Source organism: Salvia miltiorrhiza, chromosome 4, assembly GCF_028751815.1.
Source record: "Salvia miltiorrhiza cultivar Shanhuang (shh) chromosome 4, IMPLAD_Smil_shh, whole genome shotgun sequence".
Classification (NCBI taxonomy): domain Eukaryota; kingdom Viridiplantae; phylum Streptophyta; class Magnoliopsida; order Lamiales; family Lamiaceae; genus Salvia; species Salvia miltiorrhiza.
The window spans coordinates 10,760,525-10,780,522 of NC_080390.1; the positions used below are offsets into that span (position 1 = coordinate 10,760,525).

The 19,998-nt window shown below is 38.0% G+C and overlaps 1 protein-coding gene across 1 annotated transcript; it reads left to right on the plus strand.

Moving 5' to 3' along the window:
- Nucleotides 1-12,064: 12,064 nt before the first annotated feature.
- LOC131022986 (receptor-like kinase TMK4) lies at nt 12,065-17,985 on the plus strand. Its single transcript, XM_057952525.1, has 2 exons — nt 12,065-12,461; nt 17,801-17,985. Exons 1-2 carry the CDS (start codon nt 12,065-12,067, stop codon nt 17,983-17,985), a joined length of 582 nt encoding a protein of 193 aa, XP_057808508.1.
- Nucleotides 17,986-19,998: the final 2,013 nt, after the last annotated feature.

Here is a 19,998-nt window from a genome sequence, read left to right on the forward strand (position 1 = left end):
CCACATCTAGCTACCATTTACTATTAATTATATATCTATTCATTATGCATGCATGGATGTTCATCATGCATGCTGCATATACACACAATTTGTATATTTATATATGCTTGTGAGTGTGTGTATAATGCGTGTGTGGACTTGGACTCAAGTATTCAACGAGTTTCGTAACTGCTCCAGCGCTTATTGGTAGGTATATATATATATATATATATATATACTCCCTCCGTCCGCCAAAAGTGGACCATTTTTACTATATCGGACGTCCGCAAAGAGTATACTACTTTCCTTTTATAAAAATGGTCCTAGCATCAACTTTAACCTTTTATCCTTACAAACACTCTTTATTTACAAAAAAATCACCTCAAATTCAATTTCAACCACACATCTCATAAAGTGGTGGGACCATTTCTCCACTACATCAAAATTATCACCAATTTTATTAAATCCTGTGCCCAGCCAAAATGGTCCACTTTTAGCGGACGGTGGGAGAAAACTTTTTGGACAAGAAATAGGAAAATTCCATGCAAAAAAATGAATTTGGTAGCTGGAATGGATTTGGAATATGCTATACCTTCAAAATGGTATGAATTTACGTTTAGTGGCCAAATTCTTTCTTTACTCCACTACATTATCTTTACTTTTAGAAATGGTGTTAATTAACGACACTATTATAAAATTTGACGTACATAATACATCATATATATATATAACGATTTTATCAGAAACGGTTATGTATGAGTTTTTTTTATAATAGATAGTAGTTTAATAAATTTTCGTTATCTATGTAGTGTTATTCATATACATATATAACGGTATAAAGCAATGCTTTATGAGCATTGTCTAGTAGTCATATACATAACAGTACTACCGAACCGTTATTTGATGCGTCTATGAGCGTCTTTTTTATAATTAAAACGTTAAGAGAAGCGGTATATATAAACGTCTTTTATAACAGTTATTTCAACCGTTACGGTAACTGTTATATATGAGCATCACTTTTTTTTCTTTTTTTTCAGCTTTTTTTTTATCAATTTATTTTTTTTAAACTATAATACATCTATTTTAAAAATAAAATGAAAATGATGATCTAAAAATTAAAAATTAAAAAAAAGTTTATTTTTTAATTAGTATTTAAATAAATTAGAGTTGAAAATGAAATAATTTTAAATTATCATTTCAATGATTAAAAGTGAACATTATTATAGTTTTAAATATTAAAAAGTACTGTTATCTATTAAGCTATAGATAACGGTAGTTTAGTGTTGCGTATAAGGGCATCGTACTGTCATCTACTACTCCATTCGTCCCGTTATTCTTGTCTAATTTCTTTTGGGCATGATTATTAAGGAGAGTATAATTAGTGTAGTAAAAGTGATGTGAACCTCGCCAGTAACCTCTCGAACTTCACCGGATTGTACTGAACTCACGCACGGAAGATTGACACACCCAACGGAGACAAGATAAAGTATGGAAGTTTGTCCCAAAACCCCTGACCTAATCTACGAAGTTTCCTAGAGAATGAATCTCTAGACCCCAACGATGTGATCGGAGCAGCAACTCGGAGACGTTGAATGACACACAACGAGGGATGATGAACTCGTCGATTCGTCGATAGGATGAATTCTTGTTTGGAAAAATCAAGAAGAATTCAAAACTTGAGAAGAATAACTTACTGTATTATTATCAAAAATCAACTAACTTTCGTCCATCACATAGTGTTCATATTTATAGGTAACAAGAAACCCTAATGTAAAGAAGGAAACAAACGTAAACAAAATAAACTCAAAAACTTGCTCATCAAGCCAAAACCCTAGCGAGAAACCAGCCCTGTACGCTGCAGGCCTGGTATGCGTCAGCTCTGAAGGAAACGCGCGCTCTGAAAATCATAACTCTGGCGGGAATGCCAGCTCTGAAACTTGCAGCTCTGAACTTCAGCTCTGAACTTCAGCTCTGAACTCCAGCTCTGAACTCCAGCTCTAACGTTCAGCTCTGACCCTCAGATCTGTTCTGCGGGTTTGCTCTGCTCTGCAGGTCTGCTATGCTCTGCAGGTTTGATCTGCTCGGCATGTTTGCTCTGCTCTGCAGGTATGCTCTGCTCGGCATGTCTGCTCTGCTCTGCTGATATGCTCTACTCTGTAAGTAATAAGGTTTACCACTCTTGAGCTTTGCTCTGACGGCCCTGCTCCAATTGGTTTTCTCAGCTCTTGCCTCCAGATTTCTTCCACAAACGTCAATAAGTTAGCCTTGAACGTCTTGGCTCTAGCTCTCGTCACCAGGCCAATGGGAACGTGCACCGGATCTCTGCTCTGTGCTGCCTCTGAAGCTCGGCTCTGCTCTGTATCCGACGCTCTGCTCTGGACTGCATCAAAAAGTATGTAAAGGTGTGTGACCATATTGTTTATAATGTAAAATCATTACCAAATATAGAAACAATACAAGATCAATAGGACAACACAAAAAAGAAAACATGACAAGATCAATGGGACGAGGGGAATATAACAGATAACGATTTTTTTTCCTTTACATATAAGCACATCATACACAACACCACTATATAAAACGGTTTTTTAGGGGTATAGAGAAACTCCATTATCTACGTGTGAAAATCTTTTTCACGGTATCATGATGTTATAATAAAAATAAATCAATCTTTTCAATGAGAGGAACATTGATTCATATATGTAATATATGCACATGTGTTCACTTATTTAGCACTTGAGCAATTTATTAAGAACCAATTTTTGAGATAGCTATATTAAGCAATGAAACTCAATATTTGGTCATCTATCTTAAAAACACAAATTTTGGACTGTATTACTCTTAATTTGAGTGAACTGGATTGAGTTGGGTGTGTGGGTTTCGGTGGTACTTTTGGCACTAATTGATGAGGACTAGAATACTCATCAGCGTTGTGCTTGGCAATACAGGAGCATCTTACTTGATTACTATTATTGTTATTAATTATCACAGGAACTAATGAACGCAGGGCTAACTAAAAAGACTTGCTAACAAATGAATACGAAGAGTCAATCGGCCTTGACCAAAGTGCAGAGATGCTGCCTTGCTAAAGTGCAACACCACCAGCACAGACCAGAGCAGCACAGCAGAGCTACGCAGCCAGAGCAGCGCAGCAGAGCTACGCAGCACAGCAGCGCTGCCAGAGCGCAGAGCTGGCCTTGCTAGAACCAGAGTTACCCGCTTCACCAACGAATGACAACGAAGATGGGTCAAATCAAAACTAAGGTGTATTAAGGCATTAAAGGGCCTAAAATCCAATTATTAAAGTTCATGGGCCTAAGGCCTTTAGGGTTCACTCTCACATCTATAAATAGAAGGTTAGCATTAGCATTAGGAGGATAGTTCACTTGGGAGCAACACACTTGAAAAATGTGTAATTATCTCGAAGTATAGTGAAAACAACGAAGAACTCCCGTGGACGTAGATCATTTATGATCGAACCACGTGCATCTTGTCTCGTTTATCGCTTTCTAGTTTAGCTGTTGATTTCATGCTTCACCAACTGGAGCCGTCTGTAGGAAACGGGGGCTACGTCGTAAGTTCCGACGAGCCTCTAAAAATGGGAATTTCTGGGGATGCTGGGTGACTGTTCATCGAAGGGGGTACTGTTCATCACTGTTCATCACTGTTCATCGAAAAAGAAGGGTTAATGTTCATTGAAAAAGAAGGATTACTGTTCATCGAAGAAAGGGAGGGTTACTGTTCATCAGGGGTTCTTCCCCAATTGGGCATGGGTGACTACTGATAGCTGATTTTTGATTGGGGAAAATGAATCATCCCCATTCACCGTTGAAGACAGATCTCACTCACCGGAAGAATGAAAAACAAGGAAATCGTTGGGTCAGTCCATTCTTCAAGAGGGGAAATCATCAAATTTCTCAAAAATCCATGACCGATACCCAACTTCGAAGGTTTATCGAAGCATGAAATCAGCTCCAATGTCGATCTACCAGCTCTTTCGATTGGAAGTCGGCCGCCTACCGTCGTTCCTCTTTCACAGATCTAAATCAAATTTCCAGATTCGTCCAGGGGCAACGCGTTCACTGCTCCAATTACAGCAAATGGGAAAACCCCCAAATTTTACACTCATACGTATTCCTCAACAATTTCGTACAAATCTTGATAAAGCCTGATATTTCTTTGTATTTCTTTGTATTTCAAATCAGATCTCTGGTAATTTTCTACAATCGAAGTCCGGCGAGCATCGCCGCCGTTCTTGAGTTTCCATCGCAATAAATTTCAAATTCCTCCTATCGGAATCCAGCATAGAAGCTCGGCAGCGCAGCCAGCGCCGCCTCTCGCCCTTGTCGCTGCTCGGCAGCGCAGCTAGCGTCGCCTCTCGCCCTTGTTGCTGCTCAGCAACACAGCCCGCGCCGCCTCTCTCGCTTGTTGCTGCTCGGCAGTGCAGCTCTGGCCGCCTCTCCCCCTTGTTGCCGCTCGGCAGCGAAGCCAGCTCTGGCCGTCTCTCTCCTCTATTGGTTATCAAGATGGGTATTTCCACACTTATATTTATTCACGAGAACTCTCGAATTAGTGGGTGGTACGCGACAGCGCTGACCGGGATTTATGGGGATTGCCAGCTCTGCATTTATCCATGAGATGGGAGGGGATGTTGAGCAGCCCCGAAGTCAAGTTAGTGGCAGCCCGGCATATCGCTCTTGTAGGCACACAACAAGATAGCTCTATACTCTGGGATTCTCGCTTCGCACTCACGTATTAACTGTTGACGGCGATGCTTCGACATGGGAATTGAGGGGATTTATTATGTTTAAATCTGAATATATATATTCTTCCAGACCTTAGAATTTCAAGACATTCTGACTATCAGAATAGTGTTGATTTGTTCATTGGGTTCTCTGATTTGCTTGTGGGGTTTCATTTTTTTTTTTATGATTTATCAATCAGGTATTCCATCATATATCTTCTATAATAATGAGTTCACAGCCCTATCTTAAGGGGCACTCATATTTTGCTAACGTCTGTGCCTAAGAATCTTTACAGCACAGGACAAACATATTTTGAGGAAAACACTTGAATAAGTATGGTAATCACCATACACATGGAAAGGTCACCTACTAACAAGTGTTGATTCAGGTACTTCGCAGAACTATAGTCCCTTACTACATGATCTAAGCTATTTCATCGAAGTATGAAAGCATGATTGGGATTTGGAAAATGTTATATCTTAGCTTTGGGGCATAAACATGACTTATATTATCTATGCTGGGATTTATGCAATAATAATTATGTCTTGGAAGCTGCACACCTTCTGCAGTACTAGGACCTGGAACATAATTTGGATAACATACTTTGGGACCATAGTCATACCAGCGCTGTCACTAGCATCATAAGTAGGAACACCAATCACAAGCATACACATAACATGTTTTGTTGAATCATGCACATGTTACTAAGGGGGGAGTGGAGTATATACCACCATGTGTGTTTTCTCGAAAAATTTAGCAGGATATTTGAGCCTTAACGGCAACTCAGCCGCGTAGCGGATATTAAAACCTTAAATGGTAACTTAGCCACGATCCAGAACTGTAAGCCTCAGAATATATCTGAGCTTTCTCAGCGCAGTCAGGACGGGCTATCTCAGCCTGCGTAGCTATCAGCCTCAGAATGTATCTGAGCTTTCTCAGCGCAGTCAGGACAGGCTATCTCAGCCTGCCTAGCCATCTCAGTTATTTCAGTTATCTTGGCTGATGGAACTATCTTAGTTATCTCAGTACAATCAGCGCTCAAATTATCAGCATAACTATCTTAGTCATCTCAGCGCAGCCAGTGTGGCTATCCCAGCGCAGTAAGTGCCATTGTATCAACGCAGCCAGTGTGGCTATCCTAGCGCAGTCATTGTCATTGTATCAGCGCAGCCAGTGTGGCTATCTCAGCGCAGTCAGTGCCATTGTATCAGCGCAGCCAGTGTGGCTATCCCAGCGCAGTCAGTGCCATTGTATCAGCGCAGTCAGTGCCATTGTATCAGCGCAGCCAGTGCCATTGTATCAGCACAGCCAGTGTGGCTATCTCAGCGCAGTCAGGGCGATTATATCAGCGCAGCCAGTGCGGATATCTCAGTGCAGTCAGTGTGATTGTCTCGTTTAAGCTACCACAGATTACCTAAGTCAGCTTCGGCGCAGATTGTCTAAAGTTATTTTAACTAAGGCATTAATTGCACGACGAGGGCATTAATTGCAAAATTCAAGTCATAAATTGCACGACGAGGGCATTAATTGCAAAATCCAAGGCATAAATTGCACGACGAGGGCATTAATTGCACAATCCAAGGCATAAATTGCACGACGAGGGCATTAATTGCACAATCCAAGGCATAAATTGCACGACGAGGGCATTAATTGCACAATTCAAGGCATAAATTGCAAAATCTAGCCCTTTGTGGCATCGGAGGCATTAATTGCAAAATCTAGCCCTTTGTGGCATCGCAGGCATTAATTACAAAATCTAGCCCTTTGTGGCATCGCAGACATTAATTGCAAAATCTAGCCCTTTGTGGCATCGCAGGCATTAATTGCAAAACTTAGGCCTCCATGGCAGTGTAGGCCTCAATGTCTATGCTCCGTGCAGAAACATCGTAAGCCGCGAAAGTTAGACTGGGGATGCGCCTCAAGTGGCAACTCAGCCGCTCTGTGGATATTTGAGCCTTAAGTTAGTCATCATTGATGACATCCAAATAATCCAAAGGAAAAATTACTCTCTTTTATCTTAGTTCATCTGCAGCGTTGAAATACTTTGTCTTTACTATTTTTAAAAAGATTGACAAGTTCTTATCTAACAAGTGCAGGGAATCATGTATACTAATTTGACACGGAAGAGCAGCACAGCGCTGACTCTATATCACACACCATTGGTTGAACAACAAAGAAGACACGGTTCAACCAGACCAGGGGGAGTAGCTGATGAGGACTAGAATACTCATCAGCGCTGTGCTTGGCAATACAAGAGCATCTTACTTGATTACTATTATTGTTATTAATTATCACAGGAACTAATGAACGCAGGGCTAACTAAAAAGACTTGCTAACAAATGAATACGAAGAGTCAATCAGCCTTGACCAAAGTGTAGAGATGCTGCCTTGCTAAAGTGCAACACCACCAGCGCAGACCAGAGCAGCGCAGCAGAGCTGCGCAGGCAGACCAGAGCAGCACAGCAGAGCTGCGTAGCCAGAGTAGAGCAGCGCAAACCAGAGCAGAGCAGCGCAGACCAGAGCAGCGCGGCAGAGCTGCGCAGGCAGACCAGAGCAGCGCGGCAGCGCTGCGCAGCCAGAGCAGCGCAGCAGAGCTACGCAGCACAGCAGCGTAGAACAGCAGCGCAGCCAGAGCGCAGAGCTGGCCTTGCTAGAACCGGAGTTACCCGCTTCACCAACGAAGGACAACGTAGATGGGTCAAATCAAGACTAAGGTGTATTAAGGCATTAAAGGGCCTAAAATCCAATTATTAAAATTCATGGGCCTAAGGCCTTTAGGGTTCACTCTCACATCTATAAATAGAAGGTTAGCATTAGCATTAGGAGGATAGTTCACTTGGGAGCAAGTTCATGGGCCTAAGGCCTTTAGGGTTCACTCTCACATCTATAAATAGAAGGTTAGCATTAGCATTAGGAGGATAGTTCACTTGGGAGCAACACACTTGAAAAATGTGTAATTATCTCGAAGTATAGTGAAAACAACGAAGAACTCCCGTGGACGTAGATCATTTATGATCGAACCACGTACATCTTGTCTCGTTTATCGCTTTCTAGTTTAGCTGTTGATTTCATGCTTCACCACTAATGTTATAACTTGTGCTGAAAGTACCAACATAAAGCAAAACAAAAAAATACTAAGTAATTAGGTACTTTTGGTAGTGCCAAAAGTACCTAATTACTTAGAACAAATGAGAATATTAATGACAAAAGTACCAACATAAATAAAAAAAAATTAAAAAAAAATTAAGTAATTTGGTACTTCTGGCACAAATGACAATATTATTGTCAAAAGTACCAATTACTTGGTGCTTTTTGTTAGTGCCAAAAGTATCACCAGAACCAATGCCCAACCCGATCCGGTCCACCCAAATTAAGGGTAATACAGTCTGAAATTGTAAAAAATGACAAAAAATTGTGTTTTTAAGATGGAGAATGAAATATTAAGTTTCAATTCCCAATATGGCTATATGAGTGCATATTCTCATTTATCAATTCGTTTTTCATAGGGGTGTATTTTCTTTGATTGATAAATTTATTATGAAAAAAATGAAGGATAACAAAAAAAATTTCCTTTCTTTTTCTCCCTTATTTTCTACAAACGAGAATTTCATCATTTCTACTTCAAGGAAGGATAATATTATCATACCAAAATTGGAGGAATAATACTATCACTTCTTGGAGTGAAAAGAAGGAATGAGAAATGATGATATTTTCTTTTGTTAAAAATAAAGGGGAAAATAAGAGACATTTAAAGCGATAAATTTTCGTTATCCCTCATTTTGCGGAGTTAAGATTATAATCTTCTATTTGATATATAGTTTTGAGTTAATTGCTTACAAATACACGAACTATACCCAAATTTTGGTTTTTAACTAAATCTATTTTTTGGTCAAAACAAACATAATTTTTTTTTTGTTTGGAATTTGACATGAACCCCAAAATTCGATAACTAATAACTTGATTATCTGGAGTGTGATTGGCAATCCAAAGGTACCGCTGTGTTGGGTCCCAGAGGGTCACTGAATTGGTGTATGAGGGAGGGAATACACCAGTAGGCTATTTTTTAAAATTCTTTTGTATAACTGAAGTGAGTATCGCCTGACACTGGAAGAGTGTAGACTGAAGTCAACAGTGAAAGATATTTCAGTTTAGGAAAGAGTTCAGACTAATACTGAAGAAGTTTCAGTATTTTGATTTCAGTTAGGCATAGAGCATTAACTGAAAATCCACGTATGGTTTTAGTCTATATTTTGAAATCAGATAAGTGTTATAAATCTTACTGACTATCCAAGGATTTGTCACTTAGACTGATAACACCAGCAACGGAAATTAAACTTACGAGATAGCCTTTAGGATTAGAACTTTGTCAGTTTTTAAGTTTCTCCTTTCAGTTTAATCAGTTTTAGTTAGATAAATTGTTTGTACACAAGTAGTAGTAAAACTGAAAGCAGTAAACAACAAGAGATTTTTACGTGGTTCGGAAACAAGTTCCTACATTCACGGCCAGCGGATCAAACTGACAATCACTTTGGGCTTGTGCTTACGGGTGCACAGCAAACCTTAAACTGAAACAAAGTTTCAGTGCCAATACTTTGGATTGAACTTCTCGTCTCCTTCTTACCTCGCAGTTGCAAAGACAACAGAGGTGCTAAGAACTCTTGAGTTCAGACAATTGTCTAGAACTCTCTCTCTTTCAAATTCACTTTTCGCTCTTTTAGAAAAGGGTTCGAGTACCAACTAGATTACTGAGAACAGACTCTCAGTAATCAAAGCTTAGGCTAAGGGTTTCCAATGAAATTGCCTAAGGATATAAGAGAATTTAGGTAATCAGTAAACTGATTTGGACTTCGGATATTCTCTTCTTTGATTCAAACTTTGGAAATCAGTAAGTAGGCTATGTTGCAAATTTGACAGAGTTTCAGCTTGAGTGTTTGAATCGGTGAAGATTGAAGATGATCCTCGAGCTTTATTTATAGGCGAAGTCTTGAATACATCCGTTGGTGAGATGGTCTTCAAGAATTCTGCTGTTGTGAGACAGATTTGAATCTTTGGCTGAGGCTTCAATCTTCAAGGCTCCTGATTGGTTGAGGAATGGACGTCTCTAGCAGTAGGAGTATGGTGCTTCTGAAAAGTTAGCACGAAATAAGAAAGCTCTGCGCAGGTGAGGACGATCTTCATATCTTCGCATTTAATACAGCTGTACTTGGCGCGAATACGTGGCATATTTTAAACTTAAGTCTTCAGTCCGAGGAAGAATGTTTACTAATACTTGATTCGAGTATCAGTCCGCTACATCCACGTGGCCAGCATAAGTTATTCAGTTATAACATAATCTTCAGTAAAGATCCGTCCTTCAAAATACTTTAGTATGTCTTCAGCCTTTTCAGTTCCAATCTTCAGTCAGGTGTCTTCAGTTCTTCGATCTGTAGTCCACCGTTCTTCAGTCTAGCTAGTAAACTGAACTCTAACACTTGAGTTCAAAAAGATCTAGTCTACTGAAAAAAATCTAAGGGTTTTGGTATCATCAAAATAAGGACAATGATATTTAATTAATTTCCCAACACGTTGAAAAGCTTTTGACATTATCTTTCGAATGATACTTGTATTGTTGAGTTTTGATCACCGAAGTGGTCGAAAAATGGCCTAAAAGTTGATGTCATAAAATTCTATATTTTTTCTTTTTCCAACTTCTTTCGATGACCATAAGCCCAACAATATTAATATCAATAGAGAGATATCATCAATTGGTTTTCAATGGTATCTCTGAATTGCCTATATCGAACTCCAGACAACCAAGTTATTAGTCAGCAAATTTTTGAACTCAGGTCAAATTCCAAAGAAAAAATACTCACTATGTCCCCCAAATAACTTTCTAGGAGAGAAGGACACGGGTTTTAAGAAAAAGTTGTTGAGTGTATTGGAAGTGGTGAAAAAGTGTTACAATTAATCTTGAAAATTGTGAAAATGTGACATAATTATTATTGAAAGTGATGAAAATGTGAAAAATAAGAATAAATGAGGTATTGCTAGTGGTGGGGTTGTGTCCCCAAATAGTAGATATGAAGTTATTCGGAAAACGATCCAAAAAAGAAAGATATAATAGGTTATTTGAGGAACTGAGGAAGTAAAATTTTGTGTATTTTTTTACGAAAAAAATAAATTTAGTTTAAAAATCAAAATTTGGATATCGTCCATGTATTTATAAGTAATTAACTTTATATTTTATAGTTTTTTTTAGCATTTTTGAACTAACTTTCCTGTATCTTATATACATATAATTGGATTACGCTGAGCATTATATGTTTGTCTATTTTTCGGACTTTACTTTCCTTACATTGTATTTATGCTAAGTGATTTATTACTATATTTTATTTTATTTACACAAAAATATTGAGAATTGGATGACACACGAACATATCTTTGTTTAGAAATTTGAATGTTCTTTGTGAGCTGTCAAAAACATGGCAATCCTATCTTCTAGAGATAACAAAATCGGTCTGTTTTTCCAAAACTAAGCTGTGCATGGGACAATTTTTAACCATATGTAAAATCAAATTAATTTTGTCTTTTTTCACTGTGGGCCGCATTTTTTGCTGATTCTCTCTGCACACTGAATTTTGTTGGTCTCTTTGAATTGTTTCTTCCCAATCTCTCAATTCTGTTTTACGTACACTACACGACATGGCCTAACCAGATTTTCGTATTTGTATATTTCGATTCAATTCAGCAAAAAGAGGTGCCAAATGTTTGACTAATGCGACCTATAAATCTAGCCTTTTTGCAAAATGCTGGAAAATTTGGAATTAAATTCGAGATTGTTCATGGCCTTTGTGTGTTTTAATTGGAGACAGATTAATTAGTTGTTTTGGTAATTGGTTGTTTAGAGACGGGGCTAAGATTGTAAAAATGAACCGGCGAATATATATATATATATATATGAATAAATTTAGGCGAGTGAAATTATAATTATATTTATAAAAGATTGAAAAAAATATAAAATTGTAACCGTTGAGTCGAGTTTGAGACTTTATTAATGTTGGAAGTTAATTTTATAACCTAATTTATTTTTTGGGTTAAATACCAAATATAATCTCAAGGTTGTGCCACCTTATGCAAAAAAAAAAAAAAAAAAACCCTAAAGCAATGTTAATTACATTTAATCTCTTATTGTACCATTTATTAAAAAAAATTGTCCATTCCTTGAACGGCCATTACCTTCGGTCAAGATTTATTTATTTATTTATTTTTATATTACATGAGGCCCCACTTCACCTTCCTCTCCACCACCTCCGAGCACCGCACCCACTTCTCCTTCTCTCTCTCTCAGCCACCATGGCCACATGCCACCGCGGCCTCCACCTCCTCTCCTTCCTGAGCCTCATTCTCCTCTCTGCCGCGGACGACTTCGCCGCCATGTCCTCCCTCTCCTCGCCCCCAGCGGCTGGTCCTCCTCCGCCCACTTCTGCACCTGGAACAACGTCAAGTGCGACTCCACCAACTCCTTCGTCGCCAGCATCAACCTCGACTCCGTCGTTGTCTCCGGCACTCTGCCTCCCGAAACCAACCAGCTTTCCCAACTCCAATCCCTCGCCGTCCAGCAAAACTCCCTCACCGGAGCCCTACATTCCTTCCAAAATATGACCTCTCTCGAGCAACTCTACCTTGACAACAATGATTTCACTTCAATCCCCAACAACTTCCTCGCAGGCCTCACCAATCTCCAAGTTTTCAGCATAAGTGAAAACAACAAGCTCGCTTCCTGGAAAATTCCAACTTATTTGACCGATAGTTCAAATCTCGTCAAGTTCTACGCCAGCAATGCTAGCATTAATACCGTCATTCCAGATTTGACGATTCACTCTTCTTTTCTTCTTTTCTTTCATCTTTTTTTCTTCAATTACAGTTTTGTATGCTTTAATTTAATTTTATAATTATTAATTAAAGCTTATTCCATCCAATTAGGGTTATTATTTTATTTTTATTAGTTAATAATTCATTATTATAGATCATAAATCCAATGTCAGGTTATGTAATATTTTAGGATTTAATTTATAAAAATTAAAATTAAGTATAACTTATAATATTAAATTATTTAATATTAGATTTCACCCGCCCAAAAAAATCACTAAATAGAAATATGACTATTTGGATTGGATAAAGATTTACAACCATGGGCTATTTTTGCAATATATTCAATTATACCTATTCAATATATGCAATGTTATAAGTAACTTATAACAAGGGTTGGTAAAATGGGTTCGGTTAATTGTTTATAACAGTAATCACAAATTGAATTTTTGATTAATCGGTTATAATCGTAATCGAACCGAATTTTCGGTTAATCGGTCAACCGATAATTGATTTTCATCCGTTCGGTTCAGTTTTTGATTATCGAATTCTCTAAAATTCGGTTAATTTGATTAATTGGTAACCGGTCGATTAAAATCGATTAACCAAATTAATTATTAAAATGTTATATTTTATTTTAAAATTTAAAATTAATGTTGTTCTTTTATATATATATATATATATATATATATATATATATATATATATAATTCCATGTTTCTACATAATAATTTTTTTGTTTTACATAATCATAAATATTAGGATGGTGGAGTGAATAAGAGTGTTACCTTTCTTTCAAAGGTAGCAGGCTTGAATCCTTGCATTAGCAGTGTCATCGATTTTTTTTTAATAATTATACAGTTTCGAATCGATATGATTAATCGAATTTGGTTAGCGGTTACTAAAATGGGCACTATTTGGTTTCGGTTAACTCGGTTAGCGGTTACTGAAATGGGCACTATTTGATTTCGATTAACCAAAAAATCGTTTCGATTATTCCGTAACTGAAGGGTTACCAGCCCTATAAGTAACCAACCGATTCTGATTTGTTATATTGTGAAGCATAATCCCTAATTTCAGCAAAATGTAATTAAAATAAGGGATAATTGCGTGAAAATACACAAACTTTGCCAAAAATCCATATTTGACGCGAAGTTATGATTTTACATTTTAATACACCAACTTTCGTTGTTGTCCAAATTTGACACGACTTAATTCTTAAAAATTCAAAAAACAACCCCTTTTAATTTGTAAATAATTATACAAAGACCCACTTATGTTATTATTTGGGACATTTAAACCAAAACAAGATATTTCCTTATGATGTTTTCTTTTAATCTTTGATCCACGCCTAAAATGATTTAAAAGAAAATATCATAAGGAAATATCTTATTTTAATTTAAATGTCCCAAATAATAACATAAGTGGGTCTTTGTATAATTATTTACAAAAATGGGTTGTTTTTTGAATTTTTAAGAACTAAGTCGTGTCAAATTTGGACAACAACAAAAATTGGTGTATTAAAATGTAAAATCCTAACTTCGCGTCAAATATGAATTTTTGGCAAAGTTTGTGTATTTAGGTGCAATTTTTCCTTAAAATAAATGCATCTCTCTTTAGTTTTGGCATTTGTAATGCAAAATATGACTTCCCAATTAACATGTCATATCAAACTTTAATGGTTGTTATAGAGAATGATTCATATATGATTAATGTTATTGCGACTAAAATATTGCAATAACGATTAATAAAAAACATGAAGAAATCTCCTTTTTAATGTATTATAGTAGTACTTTTTGGATCAATCTTGGGGACATACGTACAAAAGCATGTTGGCAAAAGAATATTATTGAAATGAATACATATATATAAGCATTATATTCTTGTCAAAGGTATATATTGTCTCATTTTCAAGCATTTTGAGGTCCCCACCTAATGTATACATTTCACCTATCTTTTACATTATTTTTTTATTAATATCATAAATTATGTTATAAGCTTGGCCCACTGTATCCCGATAATTTTACAAACTAAAATATTTTTAAAATTACACAAGTTGAAAAAAATTCTTTGCGTCCAATATGTTGTTGCAAACTTTCCGTATTTATTCATTGCGAATAGCATGCATGGCATTGCATATTGTAGAAAGCATTATCATTTATTTTTAATTCGAATATACTAATTTGTCTAAAAAACCACACACATAGGTGAAACACAACAAAACAAATTAACATGAAAGTCAACAAACATTGCATTCCTTTTCAAATTATTTATATTGTGAGTATTGGACATTCATCAAATTTTAGAAACACACACTGATCCATGTTTATGTATATATATGATCCATGTTTATGTATATATATAGGTTGGTTATCTTCAAATTAACAATTTAAAGTGAGAATTAAAAATACTATATTAACGCTTAGTTCCCTAGGGTTTCTAGGGTTTCCGTCCTTTAGGGTTGTTAGGTCTCTTGGGGTCTCGAATAGGTGTATGGGAGGGGGGAGAGAATACATCTATAAGCTATTTTTCAAACGAAAACAAACTGACACAACCTTTTTCAGTTAAAAGAGATTAGTGAAACTTTGGTTGGCGACTGATACTGAACACTCTTCAGTAAAGAGATATCAGTTAAGTCAAAGACTTTAACTGATCCACGTTAGGCTTCAGTCGAGTTTGTAAAACAGAGGAGTAATATGAATCTGACTGACTATTCGGAGATTTATCAGTTAAATTAATATTACCGGCAGCGGAAAACTTTTCTTTCGAAATAGCCTTTGTGATTAAGCAAGTTGTCAAGGTATGTGTTTCACTTTGCTATTAATCAGTTTCAGTTGATAAAACGTTTGTGCACAGATAAGGAAAGTAAATATTGAAAGCGATAAACAACAAAGGGATTTTTACGTGGTTCGGAAAACACTTCCGAGATCCACGGTCAGTTGATCAGACTGGCAACTTCACTAGGCTTGTGCTTACGGGTGCACAACAAACCTAAACAACCGAAGGTCCAATCTTCAGTACCAACACACTGGGTTGGATTTCTCACTCTTAGCTTCACTGAGATAAAACTATGTCTTTCCGCAAAGACTAAGATCTCTTAGAGTCGGAACACTGGTCTGAACTCCTCTCGGCTCAAACTGTCGATTCGGTCGGTTGAAAAGAGGTTCGAAAACTTGCCAACTAGATTACAAAGAACAAGTTCTCTATAATCAGTTATACCTAGGATTGGATATACAATATTTGCCTAAGTTCTAAGAGAATGTATGTGATCAGCAGTGAAAATGTTTTGGCTTTGTAATTATCTTCTTCGATTCAAACTTTCGAATGGCTTTGAATTGCTAAGTGACGATTTCGGTAGCGTTTCAGCTTATGTAGTTGAATCGATGAAGATTGAAGTGATCCTCGAACTCTATTTATAGGAGAGATCTTGAATAGATCCGTTGGCTGAAATGGTCTTCAAGAATTCATCCGTTGGAGATAGATTTGAACTTTGCTGAGGCTTCAATCTTCGAGGTTCCTTTGTTTGGTGAGAACGGCTACTTTGAGAGCAGGAGATACGACGTCTCTGAAAAGGTAATCACCAAAAAGGAAGGCTCTGCAGAGAAATGATGATCCTGAGATCTCTGTATTTAATACGGCTGTACTTCTGGAGTGCGTGGCTTCCTTTAAGATTTGGAGCTTCAATCCGAGGAAGAATGTTTAACTGATAATTGACTTTAGTATCAGTCCTCTGAATCTACGTGGCTCGCATTAAGTAATCAGTCGTAACTGATTCTTGGACTGGTCAGTCAAATATCAGTATTTTACTATGCCTTTCATCGTTACATCAGTCAGCAACTTTAGTCTTCAGTCTTCAGTCCTCCGTCTTCAGAACAACAACTAAACTAGAAAAAGAACTCTAACAGTTGAGTTTGAGCAGTTCTAGTCTATTACAAGTGAAACCTAAGGATTTTGGTATCATCAAAACTAAGATTGGGATATTTCATTAAGTTTCCAACAAGGGTTTTGATTAAGGCCTAATTGTTCGATGTGCTTATTTTGAGTTAAATATCCTGGAAATTGGTGCGTTTATGGGTTTATTTTATGCTTTGCAGGAGATTCTGATTTTATAGATGGAAGAGTGTGATGTTGGAGATTTTGGGTCAGAATTACGTACTTAGGCGCAAACTGGTGTCCAGAGCTAAAAGTCCGCGCCAGAGCAGAGCTGAAAAGTTGCGCCAGAGCAGAGCTGAAAAGTTACGCCAGAGCAGAGCTACACGAATAGGTCTGTATCAGAGCAGAGCTGACTTCCATAGTCAGAGCTGAACTTCACTATCAGAGCTGAATTCTCCAAAGTAGAACAAACTTGTCAGAGCAGAGCTAAAAGTCGACAGAGCTGACTATTCTCCAGTGTCAACATATTTTTCCAGAGCTGAACTATCCAGAGCTGACTTCCAGCTCTGTCATACTCGCCAGAGCTCGCTAATTCCAGAGCTGGAAGCTCTGGCATGCCTTTTCAGAGCCGCTTACGTTTCCAGAGCTGGCAATTTCTCGCCAGAGCTACCGCGTTACTTGCAGAGCACGCTGCCAGCTGGACTTTTCTTTGATTTCACGATGCTTATCTTTAAGAGTCCAGTTTTGCGAGGCCGACTTAGATGGTAATTAGGGTTGAAAGGAAGTCTATAAAAGGGGTTTGAACGTGAATCAAGAAAGACATCTTCTGCCTCCGGCACTTAGTTAATCTTTTAGCCTTCGTTCCAAGAATAGCTTAGATCTTAGGCATCAATTCTGCATTTTCAATTATGCACTTTCAATTATGCTATTTCAATTCTGCACTTTCGTTTTATGCTTTCCTTTTAATTATGCAATTTAGTTTATGTCAAGTTGATTAGAAGCTTTTATTTACAAGTCTTAGTTTAATAATCCACGTTTACTACTTTCCTGTGACATAAGTAAAAGCCCTTAAAGATCTAGAGAGACGACATTGGGTTAACTTACCACTGCTAGGATGTCCTTGTTATATTGCAAGTCAATCTAGAGGTGTTTCTAGTTGAGTCAGGTTTCTTCTAGGGTTTCGTCACTCTTTCGAGTTTCTAGTCTTGGTTTCATCTTTGTTTTGTGTTTGGCGTTTCTCTTAGCGTCCTTGTTCTGGTCTTAATCTTCCCTCATCCCTTGTCTCTGCGCCTGTTTTCTCTTTGTGAGTTTTTGTGTGTGGTTTGGCTTTTGCTTTGTTGCTTTGTGTGTTGCAGGTATGGAATTTGGTAGATCTTCGGTGGTTTATGAGGTTGATACCGGGCCTGAAGAGCATACTGAAAAGGAGGCGAAGGTGATTCAGATTTCGGGGGATTTTCTCACAAAGCAACCGGACGGAAGTGTTCAATCTGGTGGGACGACTTATTTGTCCCAAGCCGCCAAATGGTTATCATTTGCTTGAGATAATGAAAAAATCTTGGAAGACCAAAATTGATATCAATACACGAGAATGGTGAAATAATTTGTTCCTCTTTTCATTCGCCAATTCGAAGGACAGAGAGTGGGTTGTTCACCGCCAGCCATGGCATTTTGACGAATATTTGTTTGCCATAGCACCTCTTGATGGATCGGAGCAGCCTTCGCACATCCAAATCATTACTTGTAGTTTTTGGGTAAGGGCTTACGATCTTCCGATGCAATGCCTCAATCCCATCATCCTCAAGAATATTACAGCTCAGATTGGGAAAGTGGAAGATATCGACACAGAAGCCAACTACTCTGGATGCTTTGCTTGGTTTAAAGTCTGTTTGGATATTACGGTGCCTTTGCTGCGTGGTTTAACTATCTACTTTAGAGAGAAAAACTTGTGGATTCCTCTTAAGTACAAGAATCTACCCATATTTTGTTACAAATGCGGTATTATGGGGCATCATACCGTATTTGTGAAAAAGAATCTGACAGTGATGAAGATGGCAAACAATTCGAGGATCTTCTCTATAGTTCTATACTCAACGCATCTCCTCTCAAACGCATAAGGCCCCCGGTCATGCACATCTCTCACCCCCACCATCACAAACCCCAGCCTACCCATCCACACCCAAATTCCGAAAAAAACTGGCCTAATATTCCCCATTCAAGAAGACCACGACCCCCTCTGTTATCCTTCAATCCTCCACCTGAGATATCTCCCCCACAAACTATCCCAACATCTCAAAGTCTGGCCGTTTCCACTCCAAACTCTTTCCTAGATGATATTCCCAAAATCCAAAACACTCTCTTCCCTGAAGGCTCCGACCTTCATACCAAAAACTCAAAAACCATTTCCAACAACTCTACCTATCCCAAGCAGCCTACTGCTACTAATGAGCTCATATTCCCTCTCACTCACGCCCCAAAACGAAATGCTTCTGCTAGCAAAAACCAGTCATTCCTTGCAAATTCTCGAAACATAACTGACCTTACAAAGGATACCTCAGCTCCCTTCATTCCAACATAGGATCTTCTCAAATTACTTCATATCCAGCCTCCCCCTTTACATCATACTCAAACCCAGCTTCCCTTACAATCAATCGGTAGACAACCAAATACCCAAAAGTAAAAATGAACCTGTCTTGCCCGAAATCCACCACCAACCCTCTAATAAAGCTTGAAACACCAAACACTAAACCCAACTCTGCTTCTTCCATTATACTTGGGAAACGACACTCTGATGAGGTGGATAGTGTCGAGCTTCCATGTAATATTATTTCTACCGAGTATATCCTCAAGCGTATCAAGAGCAACAAATTACAACTAATTCCTCCTCAAATGCATCATCGGCAGAGATTGCCCCAGAGCAATCCCGCCAGGCACAATGAATTGCTTACTTTGGAAATGTCGAGGGCTTGGGAATCGGTCGATAGTTCGATAGCTCGTTTGGCTTGCCAAACAGAAAAGGCCCGACTTGGTTTTTCTTATGGAAACCAAGCTTTGTGATGAGGATTGGTCTACGATTATGGTTGCTACTGATTTTGAAAATTGTTCTATGGTGAATTGTGATATGTTGGCGGGAGGAAGGAGTGGCAGCCTTTGCTGGCTTTGGACTGATAATATTTCTGTTTGTGTGAAATCTTCTTCCAATCATCATATTTTAGCCTCGGTGAAGGATACTTGTGACTTGGTTTGGGATTTTTGTGGTTTTTATGGTTGGAGTAATACGGTGGATCACTATCTTTCTTGGGATCTTCTTAGAGATGTGGCTAGTCAAACGGCGGAAAGATGGATTTGTGGGGGTGACATCAATGAAACCATGCATCACTTTGAAAAAAGAGAAGGGAAGGCAAAGCTGGATAGTCGAATATCTGCCTTTCGTGATGCGGTGGACTCTTGCAATCTATTGGATTTGGGCTATACGAGTGAGTCTTACACTTGGACAAATAACCAAAGTGGCAGCGATAACATTCTTGAATGATTGGATCGGATTTTTGGCAATGAA